At 37.0% G+C, this 18,889-nt stretch overlaps 3 protein-coding genes across 3 annotated transcripts; all 3 read left to right on the top strand.

Annotated features, from left to right (window-relative positions):
- The first annotated feature begins 169 nt into the window (after positions 1-169).
- Positions 170-4,560, top strand: LOC148677177 (extracellular calcium-sensing receptor-like). The gene is made up of 6 exons (XM_088623023.1): positions 170-384; positions 513-804; positions 1,250-2,077; positions 2,402-2,629; positions 2,988-3,111; positions 3,362-4,560. The coding sequence occupies exons 1-6, from the start codon at positions 170-172 to the stop codon at positions 4,270-4,272; spliced, it is 2,598 nt and encodes an 865-aa protein (XP_088479149.1). The 3' UTR covers positions 4,273-4,560.
- Positions 4,561-6,629: 2,069 nt separating this feature from the next.
- LOC148677176 (extracellular calcium-sensing receptor-like) lies at positions 6,630-11,099 on the top strand. Its single transcript, XM_088619162.1, has 6 exons — positions 6,630-6,844; positions 7,032-7,323; positions 7,746-8,567; positions 9,012-9,239; positions 9,467-9,590; positions 10,073-11,099. Exons 1-6 carry the CDS (start codon positions 6,630-6,632, stop codon positions 10,981-10,983), a joined length of 2,592 nt encoding a protein of 863 aa, XP_088475288.1. The 3' UTR covers positions 10,984-11,099.
- Positions 11,100-13,115: 2,016 nt separating this feature from the next.
- LOC148677175 (extracellular calcium-sensing receptor-like) lies at positions 13,116-18,044 on the top strand. Its single transcript, XM_088623013.1, has 7 exons — positions 13,116-13,124; positions 13,586-13,734; positions 13,961-14,252; positions 14,697-15,521; positions 15,906-16,133; positions 16,710-16,833; positions 17,134-18,044. Exons 1-7 carry the CDS (start codon positions 13,116-13,118, stop codon positions 18,042-18,044), a joined length of 2,538 nt encoding a protein of 845 aa, XP_088479139.1.
- The last annotated feature ends 845 nt before the right edge of the window (positions 18,045-18,889 follow it).

The raw sequence follows: 18,889 nt of genomic DNA, 5'->3' as shown, positions 1-18,889 counted from the left end.
ATCAGTTTTGCCACAATATGTTTGTATCATTCAACGTGATTTAGCTGTGGGATATCACCCAGCATCATATTTTAAAAAAATACATCTCACTCTCTAAGGAGCTGGATATTGTCTATATAGCAAAGGGTTTCTTAACATCACACCAGTTTAAGGTGTGTTTTCGGCAGCCATGAAAATCATTCAGTGTGTTTTTGACTTACTTATATTAGCTCTTCAAGTTCTCAGTTTGAAACAACCTATTTGTAAAATTCAAGGCAAATTTGAATTGAATGGGTTGTATAAAAATGGAGATATAGTGCTGGGGGGAATATTTGAAGCCCATTTTGCAGTAACCTATCCAGAATTGCATTTTAGATCAAAACCAGACCAGCTGAAATGCAAGAGGTGAGTTCATAGAGACATCTGTGAAAAGCATTGTTATACAATGTACAGATTTACTTTATCTTTTGGCAATCTTTAAATACCAGAGTTCAGAAAATTAAGACGAAATTGCTGTTTTTTTCTTCTCTCAGCTTTTCTGTACTAGCATTTCAGGAGGCACAGACCATGATTTTTGCTATTGAGGAAATAAACAGAGACCCTGCTCTGCTCCCTAACATCACACTGGGATACAGGCTGTATGACAACTGTGAGAATCTGGGAGTAGCTCTTAGGGCAGCAACAGCTCTGATCAGCGGAGAGGATGATTCTGTCACTGACTACAGCTGTACAGGGACCCCCTCTGTCTTAGCCATTGTTGGGGATCCTGGGTCAACAAATTCTATCGCTGTGTCAAGATTACTGGGCCATTTCCAGGTTCCAATGGTAAAGAAAATACTTATTGATAAAAAGTGTAGAAAAATAGAAGAATATCCATATTGCTTTTATTTACTAAATGTATACAGTATATTTTCATTACCATGAAATGGATCTCACTTCTTTACACTGTTAATAACAACATGAAATGTATATTTTTATATTAAAACTCTTCTAAATATTATTTTTAGAAGTGTTTTAAAATCAGAAATGAAAATCCATGTGAATATTTGGCTTTACATTAGTATTTTTCCAATTAAAATACATAGCATGCTAAAAGTATTGTTTAAAACATATTTGTCAGTCATATTCTACAATAATAGGAAAAATAATAGGAAAATTGCCCTAAAAATAAGGCAAATTATATGAGAACTGATATGTATTTTCTATTTCTATATTTGCAAAATTAAGCTTCACTTCATTTTCTTTTTGTTTGCATTTGTGTCTTTTTCAGGTCAGTTATTTTGCTACTTGTTCTTGCCTGAGCAACAGAAAAGAGTTCCCTTCATTCTTCAGGACAATTCCAAGTGATGCCTTTCAAGTCAAAGCCATGGTTCAAATTATCAGGCATTACGGATGGACCTGGGTTGGAGCCATAGCAAGCAGCGATGACTATGGTCAGAGTGCTATCAAGAGCTTTATTGAGGAGGTAAACAAGTTTGGTTGTATAGCCTTCTCAGAAACTCTCCACAGTGTACTTTCAAAGGCTAGAGTACTTCAAATTCTGCAAATTATCAAACAGTCCACAGCGCGAGTCATTGTTGTGTTCTCTCAAGGAGCTTACTTTATTCCTTTGGCTCTAGAAATTGCTCGCCATAACATCACCAACAGGCAGTGGATCGCCAGCGAAGCCTGGACTACCTCAACTGTAATACTCAGGGAGGAAAACTTCCAATCCTTCGGTGGGACAATAGGAATTGCTGTCCGCAGGGGAGAAATCCCAGGGCTGAAAGAATTTCTCCTTCAGGCTCACCCTGTGTCTGACCCTAAAAACAATTTTATCAACCTGTTCTGGGAAACCTTGTTTGACTGTAAATTACAAGACATACAAAAATATAATTCTTCATCTGAAGATGGGAATAAAATCTGTACAGGATATGAAGACATTAATAGTATAGAGACTTTATACAGTGATGTGTCAGAACTGCGGACTGCCTATACTGTGTATAAAGCAGTGTACGCCTTGGCACACTCCCTGCACAATCTGATGTCCTGTGAGCCTGGAAAAGGGCCCTTTCAGAATAACTCCTGTGCAGACATCACAACTGTGCAGCCCTGGCAGGTAACATACATTTTATAATACTGTTTAATTGCTTTAGGCTCTTGAAACATTCTCCATAGGTTCCATATTTCCTAACGTTTTTATAATGTATGAATTTGCTCTGAATATGTAAAATGCAACTTATGTATATACATTTATTTATCATCAGGCTGCATCAATAATACAATTAAAATCTGTTTATTGTATATTCTGCTCTTAAGTATTTTGGTGTTATTTTAAGGTGAGTATTTAAAAAAAAATAACAATGTAAGATAACTTTTCAAAGAGCTTGTTGTGCTTAGTTTTTTGATTGTGTTTCATTCACCACATGTATTTTTCTCCCAGCTGCTGCAGTACCTGGCGAGAGTGAACTTCACTACTCACTATGGAGACAGGGTGTCCTTCGATGAGAACGGAGATGCTCTTGCAATCTATGATGTGATGAACTGGCAGAGGGCCGATGACGGGTCTGTGAAAAGAGTAACAATTGGTCTGTATGATGAATCAGCTCCTGCTGGACAAGAGCTCACTTTGAATGAAGACAAAATCTTCTGGAACTTTGAATCTAAAACTGTAAGTTATTATTTTTATATTGTAGTTATTATATAAAGTTATTATCTTTACATTAAACTTTATATTGTGCCCTATGGTAAGATCACTTTAAAATATACTGGGAGAGATTAAAAATTAATTATCATTTAATTTTATCACTTAAAAAATCTAATTTCCTTTTCTGAAAACTGCATCTATAGTTCATGAAAAGTCCTAATGTTATATTACCAAACATGTAGAATCAATTATAATTTTCTGTGAAAGCAGCAACACCTTGAGCATTGAAATACTTATTCACAAGAACATCACAAGACATACACTGAGAAGCTGTTTCATTCATTTTCACAGCATGATCTGAATACGCTGTTGTTTCTGTTAGCCCCCCAGGTCTGTGTGCAGTGAAAGCTGTCAGCCTGGTACCTGGAAGGCAACCAGGAAAGGGGAGCCCCTCTGCTGTTTCGACTGTGTGCCTTGTGCAGAGGGAGAGATCAGCAACCAGACAGGCAAGCTTTTTAGATCTTTATTTATAATTGGTACATATATGCCGCATGAAATATATAATAGTGTTTTTTTTTCTGAAAGACCACTAGTTGGAACCCATGACACCTGTTACATTTCTCTTTTTTCTCCTCTGTTTTTCTGAATCACATATTTTGTATTCCTTGTTATTAAAACAAGAAGATACAAAGTCACAGTATTATTTTTCTTCTTCTTCTATTGTATAACTAAAATCAAATCTTTTCCTTTTTTTAGATTCAGTAGAGTGTTTCAAATGCCCAGCAGATTACTGGTCAAACTCAAAAAGAGACCAGTGTGTGCTGAAGGAAATCGAGTTTCTTTCATATGAGGAGACCTTGGGAATCTCATTAACAACAATCTCGGTCTTAGGAGCATGTATTTCAGCTGGAGTTTTATCTGTGTTCATTTACTACAGGAACACCCCAGTTGTAAGAGCCAACAATTCTGAACTGAGCTTCCTGCTGCTGCTTTCTCTGATACTCTGCTTCCTCTGCTCATTGCTGTTTATTGGTCAGCCACTACACCTCACCTGTATGCTGAGACATGTTGTTTTTGGAATCAGTTTTGTCTTGTGCATATCTTGCATTCTTGTGAAAACCATTGTTGTCATCATGGCCTTCAGAGCCACACTGCCAGACAATAATGTCATGAAGTGGTTTGGTGCTGCACAACAGAGAGGCACAGTTTTTGTCTTTACAGTCATCCAGGCTATGATCTGTATCATATGGCTGAGTACAGCATCCCCTGTGCCCTTTAAAAACACACAGTATCAAAACTCAAAAATCATTTTTGAGTGTAATGTTGGATCAATAACTGGATTTAGTTTCCTTTTGGGGTACATAGGCTTGCTAGCCAGTGTCTGTTTTCTGCTGGCTTTCCTTGCAAGGAACCTGCCTGATAACTTCAATGAAGCCAAGTTCATCACTTTCAGCATGCTCATTTTCTGTGCAGTTTGGATCGCTTTCATACCAGCTTATGTCAGCTCTCCTGGGAAATACTCGGACGCTGTGGAGATTTTTGCCATCTTGGCTTCAAGCTTCGGTCTCCTCATTGCGATATTTGTACCAAAATGTTACATCATTCTGCTTCATCCAGAGAAAAATACAAAAAAGGTTCTTATGGGAAGGGCAGGTCCAAAGAAATGAATATATAAATTCCATTTCTGTACTGTGGGTTTTAATTGTCTTTGCTGTCATAGTTTTTTGCACATATGCTTACACTGAAGGATATCTTTTTAGAGTTATTTTATTAACTGTGACCGCTGCGGGATAATATTAATTTCATGTAATTTATAGCTGTTCATGTCATGTTGGTGAAAAAAGTATATTAGGATTGCTTCTGTGAAATGGTATTCTTAGTGAAAATGATCATGAATTTCTAGTCAAGCTATAGTTTCCATTGACAGCAAATGATATGCAGTTCTGAGACTGAAACTCCCCCTTTTCAGAAAAGAGATTTGTAGCATTGTAGTCTATACATTTAATGTGAAATAAAACTTCTGATTGTTACAAAAACTTTTTTTACTGATTTTACTATATTATATTATAGGCACAACTCCACCCTGAGCTTTATTGGATCAGATCAATTAATGAAATATCAATATGGGTGCAGTTCTTGGTGCAAAAAGCTTGACAAGTTTCTAGGGTCTCCCAAGTCCACTGAGGGTCTGTAAGACCCTGACTGAACACAACAGATGTACTGTACAAACATAGACCCCTGCAAAGCTGGAGTGCTAGAAGGCAAAAGTAAGACTCCAATGGCTTCTTACAGAAGACAGAAGGCTGAGCTGAACAACTGCCAGAGCTGTGATTCATACTGAATTGGCCTTCTCCCATATATTGGAAAAGAGCAGAACATCACATCAAAACACATTTTTCTAATCGCATATAAAAGTTTCATTGAAATATGAGGCTCTAGTCTCACTGTACATCTGTCCATTTTCTAACTGTTTACTCCCTGTGAGGGTTGCGATGGTAACCGGTAACTAGGCTGCAGGGCAGGACAGGGGAGTGCCCTTCCTTTTCCACAGCGACAGTCTCCAGCTCCTGCTGCAGGATCCCTGTATTTTATCTCAATGGGAAATCCAGAAACATACAGTAAAATAATTAATTTTTAACACAGGTGAAGAGAATTATGTGGTGTAATACAACTCAGTCTAGCATGATATCAGCATCTGATTTATTTTACATGGTATTTAACATAAGAGAGTGGAACCCAAGACTGAACTATAGCAAGGGAAGGGGGTCTCAAATTGTTCTGTTCTGGGCAGTGTTTTTTCTGCATTTACAGTATATTCACAACATTGCCTAGACAAGGGGCAACTCTCATAACCACCTTTTTGGCTGCAGCATCTTCTTATACTTAGCAGAACCTGTTTTCTCATCAGCAATAACAGAACTGCAGCTTAGTTTCAAAACAATTCAGCGGTATTTATGTGAACAGCCTTTTTTCAGTAAAAATAACTTGAACTGCAACATTTGTAACACTCACAGAATTACCACCTTAAGTAAAACAAAACTGCAGCATGTCATAATTTATAAATATCTTGACGTCTCCTTGGGCAGTGTTTCAGATTCACAAGCTTTAACAAATTACAAGCTACATTCAACTCTAAATGCTGTTTCTTTTATTACAACAATCTTTATTTCACATGTTCCTCTAGGTATACAGTAATCTAAATGTGTGTATTCCTCATCTTGCTATACTGTGTACTGGTATGTATGTTGTTTATAGAATGGCATCCACAGCTGTTCTTTGTTAACATTATAGCTTTCTGATATGAGATTTATCATCGGTGTCTCCTATTGGAATCACCTTAATTAGCTCTATAATTAGCTACATAATACAAGAATGCTCCACTGTTTTACATTACTTTATTAACTTTATTAACTTCAGTAATTTCCATTATGTTAAAGGAGAGAATTACTTAATTTCCATATTTATTTCAAACTTAAATTTGTCAATCTTAACTCTTAAGTAATTTCATCATATTCAAATTTGTTGATATAACATTTTCCATCTTGAGGAATACTGAAAGACTACATTGTATACAGATTGTTTATGAAATCTGCATGCTTGTGACTCTCCTCAGAAAGATGCACTGAAAATAGTATCTTTTAACTCTATACATGACAATTATTTTAGCTTAAGTTCAAAAAGAGGAATTTGGAACAATAACTACACTACATAATAAAGTATTGCTTAGACAAGAGGATTTCACATTTAAATGCAATATGACTTTGAGAGACTATTGAGACACTCTTTCAACTATCTCCTTTCCTGTTCAATGGATTCAGAAATGCCAAGTCAAACGTTTTTTTTTTAAATGTTGTTCTAACTCAGTTTGCCAAAATATGTTTGTGTTACTCTGTATGATTTAGTTGTGGGATGTCACCTTGCATCATATTTAAAAAAAACACGTTTAACTCTCCAAGGAACTGGATATAGTCTATATAGCCGAAGTTTTTTAACATTGTATCAACTTAGGCTGTTTTCAGCAACCATGAAAATCATTCAGTGTCCTTTGTATTTACTCTTCTTAGTTCTTCAAGTCCTCACTTTAAAACAACCCATTTGTAAGTCTCATGGAAAATTTGAGTTGAATAGGCTGTATAAAAATGGAGATATTATTTTTGGAGGAATATTCGAAGCACATTTTACAGTAACCTACCCAGAACTGCATTTTAATTCGAAGCCAGACCAGCTAAGATGTGAGAGGTGAGTGTATAGAGACATAATTGAAAAGCACAGCTAAACAATATACAGCTAAACAAAGAAACATATTAGTTTTGTGTCAAAAGGAAGTCATAAGGAAAAAATGAAATTGTGCAGATTATTTTCCCTTAAACCCATAATGATTAAGGCTATTATATTGTGACTATTTTGATTTTTTATTTTCTCACAGCTTTTCTTTACCAGCATTTCAGGAGGCACAGAGCATGGCTTTTGCTATTGAGGAAATAAACAGAGACATTGCTCTTCTCCCTAACATCACACTGGGATACAGGCTGTATGACAACTGTGAGAACCTGGCAGTGGCTCTGAGAGCAGCAACAGCTCTGATCAGCGGAGAGGATGATTCTGTCACTGACTACAGCTGTACAGGGACTCCCCCTGTCTTAGCCATTGTTGGGGATCCTGGTTCAACAAACTCTATTGCCGTGTCAAGAATACTGGGTCTCTTTCGGGTTCCAATGGTAAACAAAATATTAATTTTAGCATCATAAGGTACAAAGATATAAATATATATATAAAATATATAAATTGAATATTATATATTGATTTTTATTACAACAGTCAGAATGATGTGTTGGAAAAATGACATTCTTTTCATTACTGTACTGCACAGTCTCATGTGCACGGCAATAAAACAGGCATATTATTATATATTGCTTTACAAAATGAAGCCAAGCACAGAGTTTACAAAATAATGAAGAATCTTGACATATTCAATTTACAATGTTCAAAAATCATTTTTCTTTTCACTCTGCAATCAAGAAATACACTCTTATGAAACATATAAACTGAAGATAGAATGAACAATATGATTACTCCAATCTATTTTTTATTTACTAAATTATGATCCTCTTTATCAGTGTTTCTTTGTGTTTATTTTCAGGTCAGCTATTATGCTACTTGCTCTTGCCTGAGCAACAGAAAAGAGTTCCCTTCATTCTTCAGGACAATTCCAAGTGATGCCTTTCAAGTCAAAGCCATGGTTCAAATTATCAGGCACTATGGATGGACCTGGGTTGGTGTCATAGCAAGTGATGATGACTATGGTCAGAGTGCTGTCAAGAGCTTTATTGAGGAGGTAAACATGTTTGGCTGTATATCTTTTTCAGAAACTCTCCCCAGTGTCATTTCAAAAGACAGAATGCTGCAAATCATGAGAGCTATTAAAGACTCCACTGCGAGAGTTATTGTTGTGTTCTCACAAGGAGCAAACTTTATTCCTTTGGCTGAAGAAATAGTTAAACAGAACCTCACTAGCAGGCAGTGGATCGCCAGCGAAGCCTGGACTACCTCCACTGTAATACGCAGTGAGGAAAACTTCCAATCCTTCGGTGGGACAATAGGAATTGCAATCCGCAGGGGAGAAATCCCAGGGCTGAAAACATTTCTTCTTCAGGTTCACCCAGTGTCTGAAAATGATTTTGTCAACCTGTTCTGGGAAAGCCTGTTTGACTGCGGATTTGGGAATTTAAAAAATGATAATTCTTCATCTCCAAATGGGAGCAAAATCTGCACAGGATATGAAGACATTGACAGTACAGAGACTTCGTACAGTGATGTTTCAGAACTACGGGTTTCCTACAATGTGTATAAAGCAGTGTACGCCTTGGCACACTCCCTGCACAACCTGATGTCCTGTGAGCCTGGAAAAGGGCCCTTTCAGAATAACTCCTGTGCAGACATCACAACTGTGCAGCCCTGGCAGGTGAGATGCATTTTACTCTTTTTAGTATTCATCAACTATCATGTTAATATTTCTCCCAAGATGTAAGATATGATTTATTTTTCTATCAATGGGCTGCACTAGATAAAAAATTAAAACAGCCTTTTTACATATTCTGCTCTAATGTATAATTTTATTTTAATTTGAGTATGTTGAGATAAAATACCATTAAAAATAATGAGAAAATGAATATACATATTTTCTCACTGTAAAAATCAGAAGTTGGGCTTAAATGCTTGATTCACATTTACATTCACATTTACTTCAGATATTTTTTTTTCTCTCAGCTTCTATACTACTGTACCATTGCTACTAAAAAAATAACAATGAAAGGGAACTGACAGAAATAAATAACATTTTCAAAGAGTCTGTTGTGCTTAGTTGTTTGATTTAAATTCATTCACCACATATATTATTTCTGTTAAGCTGCTGCACTACCTGGCGAGAGTGAACTTTACGACTCACTATGGAGACAGGGTGTCCTTCGATGAGAATGGAGATGCTCTTGCAATCTATGATGTGATGAACTGGCAGAGGGCCGATGACGGATCTGTGAAAACAGTAACAATCGGTCTGTATGATGAATCAGCTCCTGCTGGACAACAGCTCACTCTGAATGAGGACAAAATCTTCTGGAACTTTGAACACAACAGCGTAAGTTCATCCAAATTGTCGTTTCAAAAGAATTAGCTATTTGAGCCAATTATTTCATTTTATATTTGATCAATATGGACCTCATTAATGACATTCAAATTGTATTCTGACCTGTATTATTTGTATTGTTGTTGTTGTTATTATTTGTAATAATAAGTTACAAATAAATAATTAAAAAAACAAAAATTCTCACATCTTAAATGAAAATACGCTGTTGTTTCTGTTAGCCCCCCAGGTCTGTGTGCAGTGAAAGCTGTCAGCCTGGTACCTGGAAGGCAACCAGGAAAGGGGAGCCCCTCTGCTGTTTCGACTGTGTGCCTTGTGCAGAGGGAGAGATCAGCAACCACACAGGTGGGAAGCATTGTTCATTCAGATATAACCAATACTTATTTTTATGTATTTCTTAGGCTTATTTATCCTATAGGATAATTACCATGAGGAGTGCAAATCTTAAGAGTTCAATCTCGCAAAACATGTTTTCTGCTTTGTCTGCTGCTTTGATTTAGGTCAATTGTGTTTAGACTTGTTTTCTTTCTAATTTCTTGAGAGGCATCCTCTGGAAAAGCAGTAAAAGCTCCCTCTTTAAAAAAGTATATATTGAATAATATATTTCAAAAGAAAGAACAACTAAAATTGAAAGCAATGTCTCAGTTTCATTGTTGTTTGCATTTTTCTAATACTGTATAACTGAAATAAAGTAACTCTTCAAATTACTTCTTCCCTTAGATTTAAGTAGAAAAATATTTTTAAATTTAGCCCTGATGTATCTGGATAGTTTCCTATAGCATATAATCTCAGTATTGGAGAGATTATGTATTTCTTTCTTTTTGTAGATTCCATTGAGTGTTTCAAATGTCAACCTGATTACTGGTCAAACACCAGGAGAGACCAGTGTGTCCCAAAGGAAATTGAGTTTCTTTCACATGACGAAACTTTGGGAATCTCTTTGACAACAGTCTCAGTGTGTGGGGGGTGTATTTCAGCCACTGTTTTAGCTATTTTTATTCACTACAGGAACACCCCAGTTGTAAAAGCCAACAATTCTGAACTGAGCTTCCTGTTACTGCTTTCTCTAATACTCTGCTTCCTCTGCTCATTGCTGTTTATTGGTCAGCCACTACACCTCACCTGTATGCTGAGACATGTTGTGTTTGGGATCAGTTTTGTCTTGTGCATATCTTGCATTCTTGTGAAAACCATTGTTGTCATCATGGCCTTCAGAGCCACACTGCCAGACAATAATGTCATGAAGTGGTTTGGTGCTGCACAACAGAGAGGCACTGTTTTTGTCTTTACTGTCATCCAGGCTCTGATCTGTATCACATGGCTGAATACAGCACCACCTGTGCCTTTTAAAAACACACAGTATCAAAACTCAAAAATCATTTTTGAGTGTAATGTTGGCTCAATAACTGGATTTAGTTTCCTTTTGGGGTACATAGGCTTGCTAGCCAGTGTCTGCTTTGTGCTGGCTTTCCTTGCAAGGAACCTGCCTGATAACTTCAATGAAGCCAAGTTCATCACTTTCAGCATGCTCATCTTCTGTGCAGTTTGGATCGCTTTCATACCAGCTTATGTCAGCTCTCCTGGGAAATACTCAGACGCTGTGGAGATTTTTGCCATCTTGGCTTCAAGCTTTGGTCTCCTTATTGCAATATTTGCTCCAAAATGTTACATCATTCTGCTTCATCCAGAGAAAAATACCAAAAAGGCTCTTCTGGGAAAACCAGGCCTTAAAAAATGAATATATAAATTATCTTTATTTATTGTTGGTTTTATAGTTTCATTGGCTTTAGAATGATGCTTTAATGTCTGTTTTATAAAATAATGATCATTGATGCAAGATGTTAACTTCCTGTTATCTGTAGCTGCTACTGTTCTGCTAGTAATAATAAAATTGCTTTCTGAATGCTGTAAACTTATTCTTAATGGAAATGAAAAGCAAAAACATTTTGAATCTCTCTCAATCGTACAAAGTCAAAATTTCTATTAAATATATTGATAGAAATGTGTTACTCTACTTTCACTTCAGCTGGTGTTAAATACACTAAATAACAGCAATACAACTCATCATTTATCACCATCACTATAGTCAGCAGCTATATCACCCTGGCAGCCCACTGAAGCTCAGCAGGTGTGAGCCTGGCCAGTACCTGGATGTGAGAGCAGGAGAGCGGAAAAAGACCCATATGTGTAGCGGCGGAACGGGAAAAAGGCCCGGGTTAGTGCAAAGAGTTCAGGAGTGCCGTTTAGAAACCTATGCCCTCAGGTAGCGGATGTGGGGCGACCTGGTGCTAGGCGGGTCTCAGGACATCCGAACGTCAATACTGAGCGAGGGCAGAGTGCAAGACCCGAAAATATATAGCCCAAGGGAAAGAGAGAGACAAGAAGGACAGCAGGCAGGAAACTAGGGACAGGACAGAGAAGGAGCGCCCTCTGGCTGCAGAGGGCGTGACACTAAGGCTGCTGCTTGCAGAGGTGTTAGTGGGACCAGTAGGGGGGCGCTCACCCTGTGGTCTGTGTGGGTCCTAATGCCCCAGTATAGTGAAGGGAACACTATACTGAAAAAAAGGCACGCTCCTTTGAATGAGATGTAAAACTGTCCTGACTCTCTGTGGTCATCGAAAATCCCAGGATGCTCCTTGAAAACAGTAGGGTTGTTAACCCTGATGTCCTGTCCAAATATTCCCCCCTGGTCTTCACCAGTCATGGCCTCCTAATAATCCCCATCTGTGAACTGGCTTCACTACTCTGCTCTCCTCCCCACTGAGAGCTGGTGTGTGGGGAGCGGACTGGTGCAGTTTGGCTGCCGTCGCATCATCCAGGTGGGGCTGCACACTGGTGGTGGTGGAGGGGATTCCCATTGCCTGTAAAGCACTTTGAATGGAGTGTCCAGAAAAGCGCTATATAAGTGTAAGGAATTCTTATTATCATTTATCACAGTTTAAGAAAAATGTGCACACATTGTGTCAAGAGCTTGTCATCACCTGGAAACATTGCACTAATTGAATGTAATCAAAATGTTGGAGTCAAAACACAATAAATTCATAGCAGTCACTTGACTGACTATGACTAACCTCTCAAGATCATCCACAATCTGTTTCAACATACTTAAATGTCCTTCATAAGAAAGTGGACAGGTTATGTCTGTTTAAAGACTGAACTTTCTTCTAAAATTTCCCTTTTGGCAGATACCACCTATTTATTTACCTTGTGGTATTCATTTGGAAATTACAATTTAAGGAAATGGTTCTACTTGTCATTTGTCAATAAATTTACAGAAAACTCAGTTCAGAAGTGAACTGTGAAGGAGAGATTGTCTAACCTGTCTCTTGCTTTTGGTGGGGATCTCACCAATACACCTTCCACATGATTTTCCTCTGTTTTCCTCCTTTCCCTGTACCTCACTGCTGGGCCTGGATGACTGAACCCCTGAGGACTGTGCTCTCCTGAAGCCAGAGCACCTCAGTGCTTCACTACAGTCACTCTCACTGCAGTCTGGCTGCTCTGAGTGAACAGCATCTGATGAAGAAGCACACACACCTTTCTGCTCAAATCAGATTACATTTTTTAATTAGCATTATATTAAATTATAAAACGTCTATGTTTTTTTTTCTGAAATAAAGCTTGTTAATAGCTGTAAACACTTAAATGTGTCAAAAATAGTTTCATTTTAATTCAGTTCATCGATTTCAAAATGATACAGTGAGAAACAGATTTTGAAACGCATTGGTTTCTTGCCTCACAATGGTATAATGAAATGTACACTCTTTTACCACAAGTTGCATATATTCTTAATAATATTTAAATATATAGTTTAATTTGAATTTGAAAAATCAACTTGAAAAAAAACAGTAAAAGGAAAAATAATACTACATGCATCAGGTACAGTGGTTTGAGATATGAGCAGCAGACATTTCCATTATTATCATGTGTTAAATCGGCTCTGAAATGCTTTCTAAGAAATGTTAAAGGTAACTTGCATTATATAATAACAACTTTAAAGAAGTAAATGAGCTAAGTCTTGCAGGATCATCGCATAATTACTGTTAGCTAGATCCTATAAATGATGTAACTGACCTATGGGAACATTTTTTTTGCATGCCTTTCTAATTGATTTGGTGAAAATACGTATACCTGATTTATTATTTAGCTATGGGATATGACCAAGCATCATTTTAAAAAATATTTAGCAAGGCACTCTCTAAGGACCTGGATATTGTCTATATAGCAAAGGGTTTCTTAACATAACTCTAGTTTAATGTGTGTTTTCAGCAGCCATGCAAATCATTCAGCGTGTTTTTCATTTACTTATCTTAAGTCTTCCAATTCTCACTTTGAAACAGCCCATCTGCAAGGTTCAAGGTCAATTTGATTTGAATGGGCTGTATAAAAATGGAGATATCCTTTTTGGAGGAATATTTGAAGCACATATAAGAGTAACCTTCCCAGAACTGCATTTCACTTCGAAACCAGAGCAGCTGAGATGTGGAAGGTGAGTGTGTAGAGATATCTTTGAACATCATTGCTATCCAATGTACTGTACATCATCACAAAGAGGCATGCAAGCTTCCAGTAAAACGTAACCAGGAGACAGTTAAATTGAGCAGATTATTTTCACTAAAGTGGCTTAATACCATAATGCATAATTCAACTTTTTTTTAAAATAGCAGAATCCACTGATTTAAAAATGTGTTGCGTTATTGTCTGTCTTCTCCCAGATTTTCTTTGCCCGTTTTTCAAGAGGCACAGACCATGGCTTTTGCTATTGAGGAAATAAACAGAGACCCTGCTCTTCTCCCTAACATCACACTGGGATACAGGCTGTATGACAACTGTGTGAACCTGGCAGTGGCTCTTCAGGCTGCAACAGCTCTGATCAGCGGAGAGGATGATTCTGTCACTGACTACAGCTGTACAGGGACTCCCCCTGTCTTAGCCATTGTTGGGGACCCTAGTTCTACACATTCTATTGCCATATCAAGAATACTGGGCCTCTTCAGGGTCCCGATGGTAACAATAATGCTGATTACAGTGTAATAAAGACATATATGTATAAATCAAATATTGTCAATTCTATCTTTCTAATAGCAATCAGAAGGAATTTTATTCTAAAAAATGAATGCAGAATATTATAAAACATTATATTTATTGCTAGATCAATCACAAACTGTCAAAATATTCTCACAATAAAGTGCCCTAAAAAGTGAATGAAAATCAAGATAGCCAACATCATTTTACATATTAGTCTGGCCATTTAAATTAAGGCTTTTGACATATCAAGTTTGTTTTGTTGGAATAGTACTTTTTTCTCTGCCTTAGAAATAGGTTGTACAATGATAGAATTCATATGTAACTAGAGAAAAGTAACTGATTTGTGATCTCTATTTTTAATAATGTTTTTGAAAATTTTGAACCCATCATGTCTCTTACATTGTGTTTGTATGTGTTTTTCAGGTCAGCTATTATGCTACTTGTTCTTGCCTGAGCAACAGAAAAGAGTTCCCTTCATTCTTCAGGACAATTCCAAGTGATGCCTTTCAAGTCAAAGCCATGGTTCAAATCCTCAGGCACTATGGGTGGACCTGGGTTGGTGTCATAGCAAGTGATGATGACTATGGTCAGAGTGCTATCAAGAGCTTTATTGAGGAGGTAAATAAGTTTGGCTGTATAGGTTTCTCAGAAACCCTCCCCAGAGTGCATTCAAAGCCTAGAGTACTTCAAATCATGCAGATTATTAAACGGTCCTCAGTGAGGGTTATTGTCGTATTCTCCACAGGAGCATATTTTGTTCCTTTAGTTGAAGAGATTGTTTTCCAGAACATAACTAACAGGCAGTGGATTGCAAGTGAAGGCTGGAGTGGCTCCGCTGTAATACGCAGTGAGGAAAACTTCCACTCATTTGGAGGGACAATGGGAATTGCTATCCACAGGGGAGAAATCCCAGGGCTTAAAGAATTTCTCCTTCAGGTTCACCCAGTGTCTGACCCCAAAAATAATTTTGTCAACTTGTTTTGGGAAAGCTTGTTTGACTGTAAATTTGTGAATTTAAAAAATCTTAATTCATCTAACAATGGGAGCAAAATCTGCACAGGATATGAAGACATTGACAGTACAGAGACTTCATACAGTGATGTTTCAGATCTTAGGGGATCCTACAACGTGTATAAAGCAGTGTACGCCTTGGCACACTCCCTGCACAATCTGATGTCCTGTGAGCCTGGAAAAGGGCCCTTTCAGAATAACTCCTGTGCAGACGTCACAACTGTGCAGCCCTGGCAGGTGGGAGACTAATTTCATTATCCTAGTCTTTTCTTATTTTCTTTGAAAAAAGTACTGTACATTCTGCTTTGCTTCAAAATTCTTTATGATGTAAAATATGTTCTAACCTTGTTCTTCATAATAGAGTATATTATTTGATTCATCATTCAGCTGTAGCACATATTCATTTAAAACCCCTTTCTTACCTTTTTTGCTCTACTCATTGCTTATGTAATTTGTTTTATTACATTTTTAAAACAGCAATAAAAACAATCCAATAAACAATACATAGACAGGTACTGTACTGTACATTTGCACTACAGGTATCAGTAAAAAATCATTATTTTCAGAGACCTCCTTAACTGTAGATTAAGGATTCAGATTTATTCATTTTACTTTTCTCAGCTGCTGCACTACCTGGCGAGAGTGAACTTCACGACTCACTATGGAGACAGGGTGTCCTTCGATGAGAACGGAGATGCTCTTGCAATCTATGATGTGATCAACTGGCAGAGGGCCGATGACGGATCTGTGAAAACAGTAACAATCGGTCTGTATGATGAATCAGCTCCTGCTGGACAACAGCTCACTCTGAATGAGGACAAAATCTTCTGGAACTTTGAACACAACAGCGTAAGTTCATCCAAATTGTCATTTCAAGAATTAGCTATTTATGCCAATTATTTTATTGTATATTTGATCAACATGGACCTCATTAATGACATTCAAATTGTATTCTGCCCTGCAAATAGGATTTTTTTTTTAATGTTTGGAAAATAGAAAAATTAATTCACATTCCATTCTGTATTTAACAGATCCATTTTCACATTAGTGTTTCCCAACTTCATGTAGAACTACATAGAGAGAATCTATATTATAAGAATAAGAATTTTTGTTATTATTATTATTTGTAATAATAAGTTACAAATTAATAATTAAAAAAACTAAAATTTCAATTGTATTCTGCCACTAAGTTGGATTATTGTACAATACACTGTGAGAAATTCAAAATTCATTCTCATTTTGTTTAATGTTTAATAAGTGTATTTCTGTATACTGTAACAGTGTTCATAGTTTGTGTAAAATATATACTTTTAAAATACCCCAAAAAATAATTCATTGCATTAACTGGACACAAAAAAATTGCCAGTGTAGCAAGACTCCTTTCTTAATTTACACATCTTCATCTGAATATGATGCTTTTTTTAGCCCCCCAGGTCTGTGTGCAGTGAAAGCTGTCAGCCTGGCACCAGGAAGGCAACCAGGAAAGGGGAGCCCCTCTGCTGTTTCGACTGTGTGCCTTGTGCAGAGGGAGAGATCAGCAACCACACAGGTGGGCTTTGCTTTTTCGTTTGTAACTTACACTTAATTTACAGTATGTGTTTCTAAAAATGTATTACATAGATTTTTTTTTCTTCTTTCAGCATTACATAAGTCCAAAAGTACCTCATACTGTATGTTTATGTTTTTTTTCTGTTTTATCTACTTTTTGTTTTGCAATTCTTGTTTTGAATTACCTCTGCCTATTTTGGGCAAGGAACATTTTAGTTAACAGAATAAACAAATGAATAAAGCAAAGTGTCTTATTTTTCATCTCCTATTTATTTATAACTGTAATAAAATATTTTTTCAGATTCCACTGAGTGTTTCAGATGTCCACCGGATTACTGGTCAAACCCAAGCAGAGACCAGTGTGTGCTGAAGGAAATCGAGTTTCTGTCATATGAGGAAATAATGGGAATCTCCTTAACAACAGTCTCAGTGTTTGGGGCATTTATTTCAGCTGGAGTTTTATCTGTGTTCATTTACTACAGGAACACTCCGGTTGTAAGAGCCAACAATTCTGAACTGAGCTTCCTGCTGCTGCTTTCTCTAATACTCTGCTTCCTCTGCTCATTGCTGTTTATTGGTCAGCCACTACACCTCACCTGTATGCTGAGACATGTTGTGTTTGGGATCAGTTTTGTTTTGTGCATATCTTGCATTCTTGTGAAAACCATTGTTGTCATCATGGCCTTCAGAGCCACACTGCCAGACAATAATGTCATGAAGTGGTTTGGTGCTGCTCAGCAGAGAGGCACTGTTTTTGTCTTTACTGTCATCCAGGCTCTGATCTGTATCATATGGCTGAGTACAGCATCACCTGTGCCTTTTAAAAACACACAGTATCAAAACTCAAAAATAATTTTTGAGTGTAACATTGGCTCAATAACTGGATTTAGTTTCCTGCTGGGGTACATAGGCTTGTTAGCCAGTGTCTGCTTTGTGCTGGCTTTCCTTGCAAGGAACCTGCCTGATAACTTCAATGAAGCCAAGTTCATCACTTTCAGCATGCTCATCTTCTGTGCAGTTTGGATCGCTTTCATACCAGCTTATGTCAGCTCCCCTGGGAAATACTCGGACGCTGTGGAGATTTTTGCCATCTTGGCTTCAAGCTTTGGTCTCCTTTTTGCTATATTTACTCCAAAATGTTACATCATTTTGCTTCATCCTGAGAAAAATTCCAAAAAAGCACTTATGGGTAAATCAAGTCGAAAGAAATAAATATATAATTTCACTCTTTATGTTAATGCTTTTATTGTTCGGCTAACTTTTTACATCACTTTCAATGAAGAAAACTGTAAGGTAATTGCTTATACAGTAAAAAACACCTGAAAAATGCAGAAAACTGTGGGATATGTAGTATCATCTCATTTGTGTCATCACTAGCAAAGTCCTTTATGCATGTCATATTAAAATTTCAGTTCTTAATGTAAACAAATTGATTCAATATCTGTGGCACTGCTACTGTTCAGTATCTCTAATTAATTAACAGTACTTTATCTACCTGCATAGTAGATTTCCTATGCAAGACAAAAGGGGCAAACCTTCAGACTGCAGTAACTTCATCTATCAGATAGACAGATACATCATTTTCTCTGAACCTGACAGCAAGGTTTGGATGACTGAAGCCCCTGAGGACTGTGCTCTCCTGTACCCAGAACTCCAGAGCATCTAGGTCGTTCATTACAGTAACTCCAGTAACAGAGTCTAGCTTCTCTTATAAACTCCAAAGACAACTGCTCTGCATTCACATGTATCTGAACTTGCAGCTTAAAAATTCTGTAATTAATAAGGGTATACATTTTATTCTGTATTTGTTTATTTAAACTTTAGATTTTCTACATGATTAGGAATATTTTATTAATATATCTTATTTTCAGGCCCTAGAATTTTACTGTGTAAGCTTGTTTGTAGAGCAGATGACAGTATAATACAATAAGGAATACCATGAAAGATAATAAACACAGTCACTTTACTCCATTAACAACTGATTATAGTTACTGTGTAAAGTTGTTTCATCTTGCAAACAGCTACAAAAGCATTGACACCACTGGAGATTTCTCCTA

Source organism: Lepisosteus platostomus, chromosome 2 (assembly GCF_059453375.1).
Source record: "Lepisosteus platostomus isolate fLepPlt1 chromosome 2, fLepPlt1.hap1, whole genome shotgun sequence".
NCBI lineage: Eukaryota > Metazoa > Chordata > Actinopteri > Semionotiformes > Lepisosteidae > Lepisosteus > Lepisosteus platostomus.
This window is presented reverse-complemented; position numbering and strand designations above follow the sequence as displayed.